Source organism: Lates calcarifer, linkage group LG6, assembly GCF_001640805.2.
Source record: "Lates calcarifer isolate ASB-BC8 linkage group LG6, TLL_Latcal_v3, whole genome shotgun sequence".
Lineage (NCBI taxonomy): Eukaryota > Metazoa > Chordata > Actinopteri > Centropomidae > Lates > Lates calcarifer.
In genome coordinates this window covers 27,316,807-27,331,920 of record NC_066838.1, presented here as the reverse complement: position 1 = coordinate 27,331,920, position 15,114 = coordinate 27,316,807, and the positions used below count along the sequence as shown (strand labels likewise).

General features: G+C 34.5%; 1 protein-coding gene across 1 annotated transcript in view; it reads left to right on the top strand.

Moving 5' to 3' along the window:
* The window catches only part of slc6a8 (solute carrier family 6 member 8), a 51,239-nt gene that overhangs the window by 20,238 nt on the left and 15,887 nt on the right, over positions 1 to 15,114 (top strand). Inside the window, exons 6-11 of the mRNA XM_051071516.1 lie at positions 2,748 to 2,882; positions 3,199 to 3,302; positions 3,607 to 3,731; positions 6,020 to 6,132; positions 6,722 to 6,859; positions 7,036 to 7,138. Of these exons, the coding sequence (XP_050927473.1) occupies positions 2,748 to 2,882; positions 3,199 to 3,302; positions 3,607 to 3,731; positions 6,020 to 6,132; positions 6,722 to 6,859; positions 7,036 to 7,138 (718 nt within the window). The remainder of the gene's footprint in view (positions 1 to 2,747; positions 2,883 to 3,198; positions 3,303 to 3,606; positions 3,732 to 6,019; positions 6,133 to 6,721; positions 6,860 to 7,035; positions 7,139 to 15,114) is intronic.

Genomic DNA, 15,114 nt, shown 5'->3' with positions numbered 1-15,114 from the left:
AGAAGCTGAAGCCACGAACTGTAAACAACAAAATAAATAAGCTGATAAATTAACGCAATAGTTTAATTAAAATAAAGTAACTGTACTCAGTTACACTCTGTTAAAAGTACTGATTATTTTGAAGGTGATTTTTTCCTCTAATAGTCCTGATAAAACTGTGAACTGTTCCTTTAAATCTACAACAACCTTCAAGTGATGAATGTAAAGAGACTGTGTGTGTGTGTGTGTCATTGGCTCGTGACGATGAGACTCGTACGTGTCGCTGTCACATGGCAGGCTAATCGTTACTATGACGACAATGGGGGGGGGTGAATGGGGTGGTGGATTGTGATTGGTTGTCCTGCTGGAGTGGGGGGGGCTCAGCTCCACTGCAGTGGGACGTGACTGAGAGAAATACCCTCACTCTGTCCTGCACAGGGTTTTACTCCGACACCTCAACTCCAGTTTCTACTGATTCTACTGAGGATAGAATATAATAATAATCATCATCTCACTTTCATAGAGCAGCTCTTTATAATATTCATGGTTCTCGGCGGGGACATAACTGAGATTTACCAGAATAAAATAAACATACAGAGGAGAGACAGGTCGAAAAGTCTTACATTTTATTAAATAACTTTTTTAAAGCTCAGTCGTTTATTCATCCCTGGTGGGAAACTTAGTAGATACGTAAATATGACCTACAATATCTTCAGGAGGAGCAGAAACAATGAAACAATCTCTAAAAAATGAGCTGCTAAAAAAATTCAAAAAGTGCTAAAAAATGTAATATTAAATTATTTTTTATTTTTATTTTATTTTACTCCTGTTGCACTTGAGTCTGTAAACTTAGATCTGTTAGACAAAGTCTAATGTACGGAAACATGAGGGTGTTTCTCTATAGCGCCGTAGTTTTTATTTAAGTTTACATGACAGAGCGAACAGGAAGAAAGAGGGCGAGCAACTGATTAAAAGACATTTTCAATGTTTTGAAACTTTTCCAGAAACTTTCAATGGGAAGTTTTCAAGTTGGAAATGTTGGGCAATTTATACAAACTGTATCATACAAACTGAAATTTAAACATTTTGTTTGTATGCAAACTAATACACATTTGAAAAATGTGAACGTTGAATAAAATGTTAGCTAGCTTACATTTAGCATCTCTGATTTAGCAGCTAACTGCTGTATAAACAGATGTAGATGTATTTAGTTGCTGGCTAGTTTAATGTGACAGATCAGATATATTGATCCAGACTGACTGGATGTCGAATTGACATTAAACCTGGTTGTTTTAACTGACATTAGATGTTTTTTTTTTTGTTTTAATACATTTCAGTTCCCTGTTACAGGCTAACCTGCAGTTTAGCTCATTTCCAGTTTACAGTGTGTACTTTGTACTGTCTTTATAGATACTAGTTTTCACAGGTCTGTTATCTCTGAAAATTCTTCAAACTTTCCAGGAAACAAACAGAGTAGTTTGGTTTTAAATTACAGGAAAAACACAGACAAAACAGCTGACACTGATATTTCAGTTGGTTAAATTAGCTGTGTTGAGTTCACATGAATTTTAATGAAAGAAATAGTTTTGTTTAAACTTCAGCTAATATTTTTAACTCACTCATTTCTCACTGGAACTTTATTCTTCATTTATGTTGAATTGTTTTCAACCTGTTCCTCTGAATCAAAGTCTCAGGGTTGTGTTAGTTTGACATTCACTCTCTGTTTCACCTGTAATCTGAAGAAAATGATATTTTTCAGGAAAATATATTTGGAAATAAAATAAATTTATTGACCTGTAAAATAAGACGTTATAATTTTTAGATTGAACTTTATTGGCCAAAACTAGGACAACAACACTGAAGATATATAGAAATGAATAAGGTATAATAAAGGTTTTCAGAGTCTCTGAAACCAAACCTGGACACGTAAAACCAGAACTGAGTGTTTTTATTGGACAAACTGCTCCTTTAAAAAGCTGACGTCCAGCTGTAATGAGACAGTTTTTACCTCCATCTAACTGAGAGAGTTTCTGGTCTCAAACCGAGTTCACACGGCTCTCAGTACCAACAGAAACAGTTTCTATTGTTGGATCATCAGCGGGAGGCTGAGAGACGAGCGTCAGGTCAGAGCAGGGCGAGGGAGGCTCACACACACTGAGAAAAAGGGAGAGAGACGGCATCAGTTCATTCACAGAGCTGAGCTTTATCCTCATAATAATCTCAGTTAAAACAGCATTTATATGAAAGTACTGTGAGTAAAAATAATAATTACAGTGATTAACCATATTCATGCAGCAGCTGGAAAATCAGGATTAAAACAAGTTTTAAAACTATGATTAAATAAAATCAGACAAACAGAGGTTACAGAGGATGAGACAGAAAAATATATAAAACAATAAAAAGAGTCAAAGAAATAAATAAAATAGAAAATAAATATGAGAAATGAAGAATGAAAGTTTGATTAAATAATTAAAAAATGATGAAATTATCATTAAATGTGCATAAATAATGAAAAATGAAAAAAAAAAAAAGTTTTGAATGGAACTCAATGACCTGTGAGGGAGAGTGTGTGTGTGTGTGTGTGTGTGTGTGTATAAACTCAGCAGGTTTATTTCTCTGTGTTTTCACTCAGATCAGGTTCATGTTTAGTTTTTTCCTTGTCTTCATTTTCTTTACCTGATTCTCACAGTTAAAGGAGCATACTGCACATTCTTCATACAACAATATTCATGTCCCTGTGTGTGTGTGTGTGTGTGTGTGTGTTTCAGATTGTGTACTTCACAGCGACCTTCCCTTACGTGGTCCTCATCATCCTGCTGGTCAGAGGAGTCACTCTCCCTGGAGCCTATGACGGCATCATGTACTACATCAAACCTGACTGGTCCAAACTGGAGGAGGCTCAGGTCAGTGCAAACTGATGGAGCTCTGCTGCCCTGAGTTCTGCTCATCAGGCTTCCAATCCTTTTTATTTGACCACAAACATCTCTGTATATCTCTACCAGACTCCATTGACAAAAACAGGGATTTAACCAGGAGCTGCTGGAATCCCTGTTTTTGTCAATGGAGTCTGGTAGAGATATATAGAGATGTTTCTGGTTAAACTAAATGATACCAAAAACAGTCTGTGCTCTGAGTGTGATGAAAAACGAAGCAGTGAAATATCAGATGCTGAGCTGAGCAGTGAACACATCAGACCTGTGACCTCTGACCTCTCTGCAGGTGTGGATAGACGCCGGGACACAGATCTTCTTCTCCTACGCCATCGGGCTCGGAGCTCTGACAGCGCTGGGCAGCTACAACCGCTTCAACAACGACTGCTACAAGTACGACATAATGCCTTCCCTAAACCCTCACCCCTTCACTCCGTCACCCCCTAAACCCTCACCCCGTCACCCCGTAAACCCTCACCCCCGGGGGTGGCAAAGGGTCACAAAATACAGATAAATCTGGATATGTAGAGTTGGTTTGTGTGTCTGTAACATTTGAATAAATGATGCTAATGTGCTTGTGCAGCTGGAGAAAACAAGTGTATTTAATAATGTTGGATAATAACGGCAGTGACAAGATTTTTGAAGCAGCTTTTTTCAGCTCTTCTGGTTAATTTTCTCTGTGTCTTGTTTCCTGCAGAGACGCCTTCGTCTTGGCTCTGATCAACAGCGGAACCAGTTTCTTCGCTGGTTTCGTCGTGTTTTCCATCCTCGGCTTCATGGCTGCCGAGCAGGGAGTCGACATCTCACAGGTCGCTGAGTCAGGTGAGAAACACTGACAGCTGATTCTCTGTTAAAGCAACATAAAGTAACTTCACTGAGCAGCAGTATGCTTACCCATGATCCCCTTCTCCTGGAGCAGGAAGTGACAAACACACCAAACTCCGTCCATTTCCTGGAAATCAGAGATGAACTTCTAAATCTTTCTAACTGATCTACAGTTCAGTGTCACTCTGAACTCTCTGGGCCTCGTTCCAGCTCTTTAAGCTGCTGACCAAAGTTTCCTTTTTCCTCCTCAGTGAGATATGAAGACATCATCAGGTTCGTGTTTTTGTGGTGAGGCGAGGAGCTGGAGAAAGTGACTCTGTGCTCTGTTGTTGTTGTGCAGTTTTCACACTGGTTGTTTTAGGGGGACCAGCAGGACCTGGTCTGGGTCTGAGTCAGTGGTGTTATCCTCGGCTGGTGTCTGTTGCGGCGTCGTCTTTGTTAACATTTTCTGCTGTCATTCAAACATTAGCTCGTGCTGCTGCTGCTCTGTATCGAGGAGAAGTTATTTCACAATAACTATTATAGTTTCATTTCTCAGCCTTATTTTCAGCTGAATATCGTCTGTAGACTCTTAACACTGTTATTTAATTTTCAGCCACTGTTGAAAAACAACAAAACTCGCTCGCTGATGTTAGCTGATGTGTGTCGGAAGACCTTCTGCCTCCAGCTCAGCTCCGACCACAAATACATGACAGTATTCACTGAGAGAAAAAGGGTCTGCAGCTTCTTTAAGGCTGAGTCAGTGAAAGCAGCTTCGCATGTTTTCCTGTGAAGACTGAAGCTCTGAATGAACCCAGAGACTCAGTGTTTGACTCAGTGCTGGTTTCAGCTGCAAGTGTTGTGTGAGTGTTGTGTAGCTTAATGTGTACAGTCCTCAGCCAACTGTATGTTTATTAATAGCCCTGAAGCACATGACGTGACATCACAAACACACACTGTTATATTTAGTCTCTCCACAGAAGGTAGCTCGCTGCAGCCGTCGCATAGAAATCTATTTCTATTTCTGCTCGCTGACTCCACCTCCACACACTCATTCACACACACTGAGGGTTTTATTATCTGCCACCGTAATGAAATATTACTGCAGAGTGTGACTGAAAGAGAACCTGTTGACCTGAAGGAAGAACATCCTGCAGAGCTCACACTGTTTTTTATAAAATAACACCAGCGTAGCTCTGGCTAACGGAGGCTAACACGACTGAGGTTAACTGTGTTTCATGTGTGTAAATGAAAATGACAGCAGTCGCTTCGGTGTGAGGACATAAATCTTTTTATTTTAATCTCGCTGTAAAAAGAACAAAAGCAAATCCAATTTACTCTGAATCCCGTCTGACACGTTTACAATGGTTTAAAGTATTAGCCTCACTGTGTGTGTGTGTGTGTGTGTGTGCGCACAGTATTAACTGTAGGATTATTTAACCAGGGCCTTTCACCTCATGACATGTGACTTATCTTTATTTCATAAGGCTCGGCTCTGAAACACAGTGAATACAAACCTGCTGTAAATGTACGTAATGCACCTTTAATCACTCGACCAGTGCAGGACAGAGGAGGTAAGAAAATCAAATCTCCTGCAGTTTAAGTCTCAGTAAACACGTTGGCAGAAGGTGGGGCTGAACCACAGCTGATTGGATGAGAGACCTGTCAATCAAAGGCTTAAAGGTGCAGTCTGTAACCTTTTAACTAAAGCTAAATTATTACAGGTACATTTATATAAGATTCATTTATGGATTAAAAAAACTAAATAAAATGAAATGAAAATAAATTTCTTCATCTTCTTTATGCAGTTGTTTCCAGTCCGTAAATCTGTGGCGTCACGTGATGATTAAAAGCAGAAAAACAAATAATTCATGTAAAGTTTTTTTCTGACTTCTGTCAAATTTTTATCTTTTTTCTTGTTGAATACAAATTAAATAATTAGAGGAGGAAATTGTGCTGTAAATAGAGATTATAATAATTTATTAATTAATTCAACTTTTATTTATACTGGGTTAAAATAAAATTAAAACGTTAAAACATACAAATAAAGGAAAAGAATAAACCTCAAACAGGGTAAAAAAAACTGCATCAAACCAACATTAAATAAAATCTAAATCTCTGCTAAACTTCAAAAGACAGAGAGCTCGTGAGTTTCTGTCAATGAAACAAGGATTTTTCTCTTAGAGAGGAAAAAAAAACAGACGAATGTTGTGATGTAAATAAAACCATGTGACATAGTTCAGACTTGTGTTGATACATTAAACATCTGATGTGTGTTGACATCTGTCTCTCTGTGTGTGTTTCAGGTCCAGGTCTGGCCTTCATCGCGTATCCGAAGGCGGTCAGTCTGATGCCGGTGGCTCCTCTCTGGGCAGCGCTCTTCTTCTTCATGCTGCTGCTGCTTGGACTCGACAGTCAGGTGAACAACACTTTGTTTTCCTGCTCAAACTCAACGTCACAGTCACTGTTGCCAGTTTATCCAACTTTATTACTTTGTCAGCATTAAATCATCATCATGTGGTGGTGCAGCTGAGAACAGAGTGTGCTTAAAAAGTCCCACTGTGGGTGCATTCACTGACATCTGGGATATTCAAACCTTCAGCTGCCAAAAGTTTCACAGTGACGAGATCTGTTTGTCAGAGCATCAAACTCATTGTGCATTAAAAATGTTGACTGATTAGCTTGCTTAAATCTCAGATGTTGGAGCATCCTTGAATGCACCAGCATCAGTCCCTGCTGTCATTAACATTATCATAGATTGAAGACTGAATATGACAAATACTGACAATGATAAATCATGTGCCCATCTTTTATTAGTTGCACTGCTATTTGCGCAATTCATTCATTTAGTTCTCTAAGTTCCTTATTTTATTTAACATTCCTCCAGAGAGTCAAACAAAGTCGTATCATATCGTATCTATCAGCAGTTAATTTTAGGTGTTGTTCATGTGTTGCCTATTGACTTACTGTTGTACTGTCTGTATTTCTCTCTCTGTCTTTTTCTCCAGTTTGTTGGGGTGGAGGGATTTGTTACTGGAATTCTGGATCTGTTTCCTGGAAAATACCAACATCGCTACAAAAGGGAGATTGCTGTGGCAATATGTTGTTTACTGTGCTTCATTATCGACCTCTCCATGGTGACGCAGGTCAGTTACAGACCATCTGTTTCTTTGTTAATAAAAAACAACTTTTTTCTTCCAACTGGCAGCAATAAAAGTGCATACAGAACTGAACTGAAATAAAAAGATGCATTTCATGATGAAATACTTTTTTTTTAGCCTAAGCTCTCTCTCTCTGTCTCTCTCTCTCTCTCTCTCGGCAGGGAGGGATGTACGTCTTCCAGTTGTTTGACTACTATTCGGCCAGTGGAATGACTCTGTTGTGGCAAGCATTCTGGGAATGCATAGTAGTTGCCTGGGTCTATGGTGAGTAACATACACATACATTTGTGTACACACACACCTAGTGTACTGTTTCACTGCTACGTATTGGCATGGTGTGCCATAGAATGCTATGCCAGTTAAGTATCTGATCTTAAAATAAGCATATGAATAGTTATGTAAGGTGATGTGAGTAAAGTTCACAGTTCAGTTTTTCAGCCTGTATAGTGCGCTAAATGTTAGGTCACAATAAGTTGTAAACCATAGTATACAATCTCTTAGTAAAGTACATTTGGTATAATGTGACAAAATATACTAAACTGTAGGAGTGTATGTTATGTTATAGGAACATAATTCATAAAGTATGTTATGCAGTGGAAAACTGCAAAAGTATTTAATCGTATACTATGTTTAGAAAATGTCCTAGTATAGTCATAAAAAAAAATATGCCACAGTATGTCATTAAAAAATGCCAGAACTCATTTATTTAGCCTTTATTTAACCAGGAACTTTCCATTAAGTATCTCTTTCATAATGGGAAGTCAAAACAGGCAGTAGAAGTAAAAAAACAAAATTTTGCAAGCAGAAAATACAACAACAAAATAAAAAAAACAAAACAACCAACAACAAGCGAAGGGTAACCACATTTCAAAATTTAAGCATCAAGTATGTCTACAAAATGTCATTGTATAGTACGTCAAAACGAAAAAGCAAACAAAAAAACAAAACAAAAAATCAGTTAAAATGTCTTAGTAAAATATGTGGTCAAAAATTTCATAAAAACGTCATAGTATAGTCTGTGGTCAAAAATTTCAGAAAAATATCATAGTACACTGTGACGTCAAAAATATGACTAAAGTGTCAAACTATAGTATGCAAAAATCTGATAAAAATATCACAGTTTAGTCTGTGGTCAAAAATTTGATGAAAATATCATAGCATAACCCTAACCCTAACCTATAAAAACTTGACCTTAACCCTAACCTATAAAAATGTAACCCTGAGCCATAAATATGTAACTGTAACCTATATAAACATTACCTTAACTGATGAAAATGTAACCCTAACTCTAACCTATAAAAACATAACCCTTACCCTGATTTATAGAAATGTAACCCTAACTCTACAAAAATGTAACCCTTACTTATAAAAACATAACCCTAATCTATACAACTGAAACCATAACCCAATGAGAATGTAACCCTAACCCTAAATTATAGAAACATAATCCTAACTTATAAAATCATCACCCTAACCTACATAGACGTAACCCTAACCTACAAAAATGTAACCATACTCCTAATCTTTAAAAATGTAACCCTAACTCTAGTCCATAGAAATGTAACCCTAACCCTAACCTATAGAAATGTAACCCTAACCCTTACCCATAAAAACTTGACGCTAACCTATAGAATTGTAACCCTAACCTGTAGTAACATAACCCTAATCTTAATTGATTTAAACTTAACCCTAACCCATAAAAACTTAACCCTAACCCTGATCAGTAGAAATATAACCAAAACCCATAAAATAGAAACATACTCCTAACTTATAAAATCATTACCCTAATCTACATAAATGTAACCATAACCTACAGAAATGTAACCATACTCCTAATCTTTAAAAATGTAACCCTAACTCTAGTCCATAGAAATGTAACCCTAACCTGTAGTAACATAACTCTAATCTTAATTGATAAAAACTTAACCCTAACCCTGATCAGTAGAAATATAACCCAAATCCATAAAATAGAAACCTAACCCTAACCAATAAGAACATAACCCTAACCCTAATATAAGTCATATAAGCGTCTTAGTATGATAGTCATAAAAAATGCAAGTGTACAGTATATTTATTAGTTCATTTAACCTTTATTTAGATTAAGATTCTCATATACAAGGGAGACCTGGCCAAGACAGGCAAGAACACAAATAAAAACACAAAGTTGGAGATAGAAAATACAACAAGAGACAACATTTACAGTCATGATAAGTCAACAAAGAATTTGCAGTATACTAAATCATAAAATCATAGTATGGCTTCAATAAAGTCATAATATACTATGGCATCCAAAATGTGGAAAAAATGTCAGTATAGTATGGCATCAAAATTCTGCTAAAAAATGTTATACTTTCCATGTGGTCAAAAATTTGATGAAAACGTCATAGTACACTGTGGTAAAAAATTTCATAAAAATGTCATAGTACACTATGGCGTCAAAAATGTGACTGAAGTGTCAAACTATAGTATGCAGTCAAAAATCGGATAAAAATTTCATAGTATAGTATGTGGTCAAAAAATTCATAAAAATGTCAGTTTAGTATGTGGTAAGGAATTTGAAAACATCATGGTATGGTATGGTATCCAAAATGTGGAAAAAATGTCAGTATAATATGTGGTCAAAAATTGGATAAAAATGTCATAGTATAGCATATGGTCAAAAATTTCATAAAAATGTCATAGTACATTATAGCATCAAAAATCTGACGAAAACTTCATAATATACTGTGGCATCCAAAATGTGGAAAAAAATTTCATACTATAATATGTGGTCAAAAATTTCATAAAAACATCATAGTAGACTATAGTGTCAAAAATTGGATAAAAATGTCATAGTATAGTATGACATCAAAAATCTGCTAAAAATGTCAGTGTCAAATTTGATGAAAACGTCATAGTACACTATGGCATCAAAAATGTGACTGAAGTGTCAGACTATAGTATGCAGTCAAAAATCAAATAAAAATGTTATAGTTTATTATGTGGTCAAAAATTGGATAAAAATGTCATAGTATAGCATGTGGTCAAAAATTTCATAAAAATGTCATAGTACACTATAGCATCAAAAATTTGATGAAACTTCATAATATACTGTGGCATCCAAAATGTGGAAAAAATTTCATACTATAATATGTAGTCAAAAATTTCATAAAAACATCATAGTACGCTATAGCGTCAAAAATGTGACTGAAGTGTCAAACTATAGTATGCAGTCAAAAATTGGATAAAAATGTCATAGTATAGTATGTGGTCAAAAATTGGACTAAAGCTTCATAATATAGTGTGGCATCCAAAATGTGGAAAAAATGTCATAGTTTAGTATGTGGTAAGAAATTTGAAAACATCATGGTATGATATGGTATCCAAAATGTGGAAAAAATTTCATAATATAATATGTGGTCAAAAATTTCATAAAAATAGTAAGGCGTCAAAAACATCCAAAAAATGTCATAGTATAGTATGGCTTCAAAAATGGTCAAAAAATGTCATAGTATAGTATGGTGTCAAAAACGTCAAAAAAATGTCTTAGTATACTATGATGTCAAAAATGGTCCGAGTACAGTATGTTGTCAAAAAATGTCATAGTATAGTATGGCGTCAAAAACGTCCAAAAAATGTCTTAGTATACTATGACATCAAAAATGGTCAAAAAATGTCATAGTATAGTATGACGTCAAAAATGGTCAAAAACTGTCATATTATAGTATGGCTTCAAAAATGGTAAAAAAAAATGTCATAGTGTAGTATGAGGTCAAAAACGTCCAAAAAATGTCATACTATAGTATGACGTCAAAAACGGTCAAAAAAATGTCATAGTGTAGTATGAGGTCAAAAATGGTCAGAGTACAGTATGTTGTCAAAAACGGTCAAAAAATGTCATAGTATAGTATGAGGTCAAAAATGGTCAAAAAATGTCATAGTATAGTCTGGCATCAAAAACGTCCAAAAAATGTCATGGTATAGTATGAGGTCAAAAATGGTCAAAAAATGTCATAGTATAGTAAGGCGTCAAAAACGTCAAAAAAATGTCTTAGTATACTATGACGTCAAAAACTGTCAAAAAATGTCATAGTATAGTATGAGGTCAAAAATGGTCAAAAAATGTCATAGTATAGTCTGGCATCAAAAATGTCCAAAAAATGTCTTAGTATACTATGACGTCAAAAATGGTCAAAAAATGTCATAGTATAGTAAGGCATCAAAAATGGTCAGAGTACAATATGTTGTCAAGAACTGTCAAAAAATGTCATAGTATAGAATGGCGTCAAAAACAGTCAAAAAATGTCATAGTATAGTACGGCATCAAAAACGGTCAAAAAATGTCATAGTATAGTATGGCGTCAAAAACGTCAAAAAAATGTCTTAGTATACTATGACGTCAAAAATGGTCAGAGTACAGTATGTTGTCAAAAACTGTCAAAAAATGTCATAGTATAGTATGGCGTCAAAAACAGTCAAAAAATGTCATAGTATAGTATGAGGTCAAAAATGGTCAAAAAATGTCATAGTATACTAAGGCGTCAAAAACAGTCAAAAAATGTCATAGTATAGTATGAGGTCAAAAACAGTCAAAAAATGTCATAGTATACTATGGCATCAAAAACGGTCAAAAAATGTCTTAGTATACTATGACGTCAAAAACTGTCAAAAAATGTCATAGTATAGTATGGCTTCAAAAACGGTCAAAAAATGTCATGGTATAGTATGAGGTCAAAAACAGTCAAAAAATGTCATAGTATAGTAAGGCATCAAAAACGTCAAAAAAATGTCTTAGTATCGTATGGCGTCAAAAACGGTCAAAAAATGTCATAGTATAGTAAGGTGTCAAAAACGTCAAAAAAATGTCTTAGTATACTATGATGTCAAAACTGGTCAGAGTACAGTATGTTGTCAAAAACTGTCAAAAAATGTCATAGTATACTAAGGCGTCAAAAACAGTCAAAAAATGTCATATTATAGTATGGCGTAAAAAATGGTCAAAAAATGTCATAGTATAGTAAGGCGTCAAAAACTGTCAAAAAATGTCATAGTATAGTCTGGCATCAAAAACGTCCAAAAAATGTCATAGTATAGTAAGACGTCAAAAATGGTAAAAAACTGTCATATTATAGTATGAGGTCAAAAACTGTCAAAAAATGTCATAGTATACTAAAGCGTCAAAAACAGTCAAAAAATGCCATAGTATACTAAGGTGTCAAAAACGGTCAAAAAATGTCATACTATAGTATGGCGTCAAAAACTGTCAAAAAATGTCTTAGTATACTATGACGTCAAAAATGGTCAAAAAATGTCATACTATAGTATGACGTCAAAAATGGTCAAAAAATGTCATATTATAGTATGGCGTCAAAAATGGTCAAAGAATGTCATAGTATAGTATGACGTCAAAAATGGTCAAAAACTGTCAAAAAATGTCATAGTATACTAAGGCGTCAAAAATGGTCAAAAAATGTCATAGTATACTAAGGTGTCAAAAACTGTCATAGTATAGTAAGGCATCAAAAATGGTCAAAAAATGTCATAGTATACTAAGGTGTCAAAAACGGTCAAAAAATGTCATAGTATAGTATGGCTTCAAAAACAGTCAAAAAATGTCATAGTATCGTATGGCGTCAAAAAAGTCCAAAAAATGTCTTAGTATCGTATGGCGTCAAAAACGTCCAAAAAATGTCTTAGTATACTATGACGTCAAAAATGGTCAGAGTACAGTATGTTGTCAAAAACTGTCAAAAAATGTCATAGTATACTAAGGCGTCAAAAACAGTCAAAAAATGTCATATTATAGTATGGCGTCAAAAATGGTCAAAGAATGTCATAGTATAGTATGACGTCAAAAATGGTCAAAAACTGTCAAAAAATGTCATAGTATACTAAGGCGTCAAAAACAGTCAAAAAATGCCATAGTATACTAAGGCATCAAAAATGGTCAAAAAATGTCATAGTATACTAAGGTGTCAAAAACTGTCATAGTATAGTAAGGCATCAAAAATGGTCAAAAAATGTCATAGTATACGAAGGTGTCAAAAACTGTCAAAAAATGCCATAGTATAGTAAGGCATCAAAAATGGTCAAAAAATGTCATAGTATAGTATGACGTCAAAAATGGTCAAAAACTGTCAAAAAATGTCATAGTATACTAAGGCGTCAAAAATGGTCAAAAAATGTCATATTATAGTATGACGTCAAAAATGGTCAGAGTACAGTATGTTGTCAAAAACTGTCAAAAAATGTCATAGTATAGTATGAGGTCAAAAACAGTCAAAAAATGTCATAGTATAGTATGAGGTCAAAAATGGTCAAAAAATGTCATAGTATACTAAGGCGTCAAAAACGGTCAAAAAATGTCATAGTATAGTATGGCTTCAAAAATTGTCAAAAAATGTCATAGTATACTAAGGTGTCAAAAACTGTCATAGTATAGTAAGGCATCAAAAATGGTCAAAAAATGTCATAGTATAATATGGCATCAAAAACGGTCAAAAAATGTCACGGTATAGTATGACGTCAAAACCTGTCAAAAAATGTCATAGTATAGTATGGCTTCAAAAACGGTCAAAAAATGTCATGGTATAGTATGAGGTCAAAAATGGTCAAAAAATGTCAGTATAGTAAGGTGTCAAAAACGTCAAAAAAATGTCTTAGTATACTATGACGTCAAAAATGGTCAGAGTACAGTATGTTGTCAAAAACTGTCAAAAAATGTCATAGTATAGTAAGGCGTCAAAAACGGTCAAAAAATGTCATAGTATAGTATGGCTTCAAAAACGGTCAAAAAATGTCATGGTATAGTATGAGATCAAAAACAGTCAAAAAATGTCATAGTATAGTAAGGCGTCAAAAACGTCAAAAAAATGTCTTAGTATCGTATGAGATCAAAAACGGTCAAAAAATGTCATAGTATAGTAAGGTGTCAAAAACGTCAAAAAAATGTCTTAGTATACTATGACGTCAAAAAATGTCAAAAAATGTCATAGTATACTAAGGCGTCAAAAACAGTCAAAAAATGCCATATTATAGTATGGCGTAAAAAATGGTCAAAAAATGTCATAGTATAGTAAGGCGTCAAAAACGGTCAAAAAATGTCATAGTATAGTCTGGCATCAAAAACGTCCAAAAAATGTCATAGTATAGTAAGACGTCAAAAATGGACAAAAAATGTCATGGTATAGTATGAGGTCAAAAACAGTCAAAAAATGCCATAGTATACTAAGGTGTCAAAAACGGTCAAAAAATGTCATGGTATAGTATGAGGTCAAAAACAGTCAAAAAATGTCATAGTATACTAAAGCGTCAAAAACAGTCAAAAAATGCCATAGTATACTAAGGTGTCAAAAACGGTCAAAAAATGTCATACTATAGTATGAGGTCAAAAATGGTCCAAAAATGTCATACTATAGTATGGCGTCAAAAACGTCCAAAAAATGTCTTAGTATACTATGACGTCAAAAATGGTCAAAGAATGTCATAGTATAGTATGACGTCAAAAATGGTCAAAAACTGTCAAAAAATGTCATAGTATACTATGACGTCAAAACTGGTCAGAGTACAGTATGTTGTCAAAAACTGTCAAAAAATGTCATAGTATACTAAGGCGTCAAAAACAGTCAAAAAATGTCATATTATAGTATGGCGTAAAAAATGGTCAAAAAATGTCATAGTATAGTAAGGCGTCAAAAACGGTCAAAAAATGTCATAGTATAGTCTGGCATCAAAAACGTCCAAAAAATGTCATAGTATAGTAAGACGTCAAAAATGGTAAAAAACTGTCATATTATAGTATGAGGTCAAAAACTGTCAAAAAATGTCATAGTATACTAAAGCGTCAAAAACAGTCAAAAAATGCCATAGTATACTAAGGTGTCAAAAACGGTCAACAAATGTCATACTATAGTATGGCGTCAAAAACGTCCAAAAAATGTCTTAGTATACTATGACGTCAAAAATGGTCAAAAAATGTCATACTATAGTATGACGTCAAAAATGGTCAAAAAATGTCATACTATAGTATGACGTCAAAAATGGTCAAAAAATGTCATATTATAGTATGGCGTCAAAAATGGTCAAAGAATGTCATAGTATAGTATGACGTCAAAAATGGTCAAAAACTGTCAAAAAATGTCATAGTATACTAAGGCGTCAAAAACAGTCAAAAAATGCCATAGTATACTAAGGCATCAAAAATGGTCAAAAAATGTCAGTATAGTAAGGCGTCAAAAACGTCAAAAAAAATGTCTTAGTAT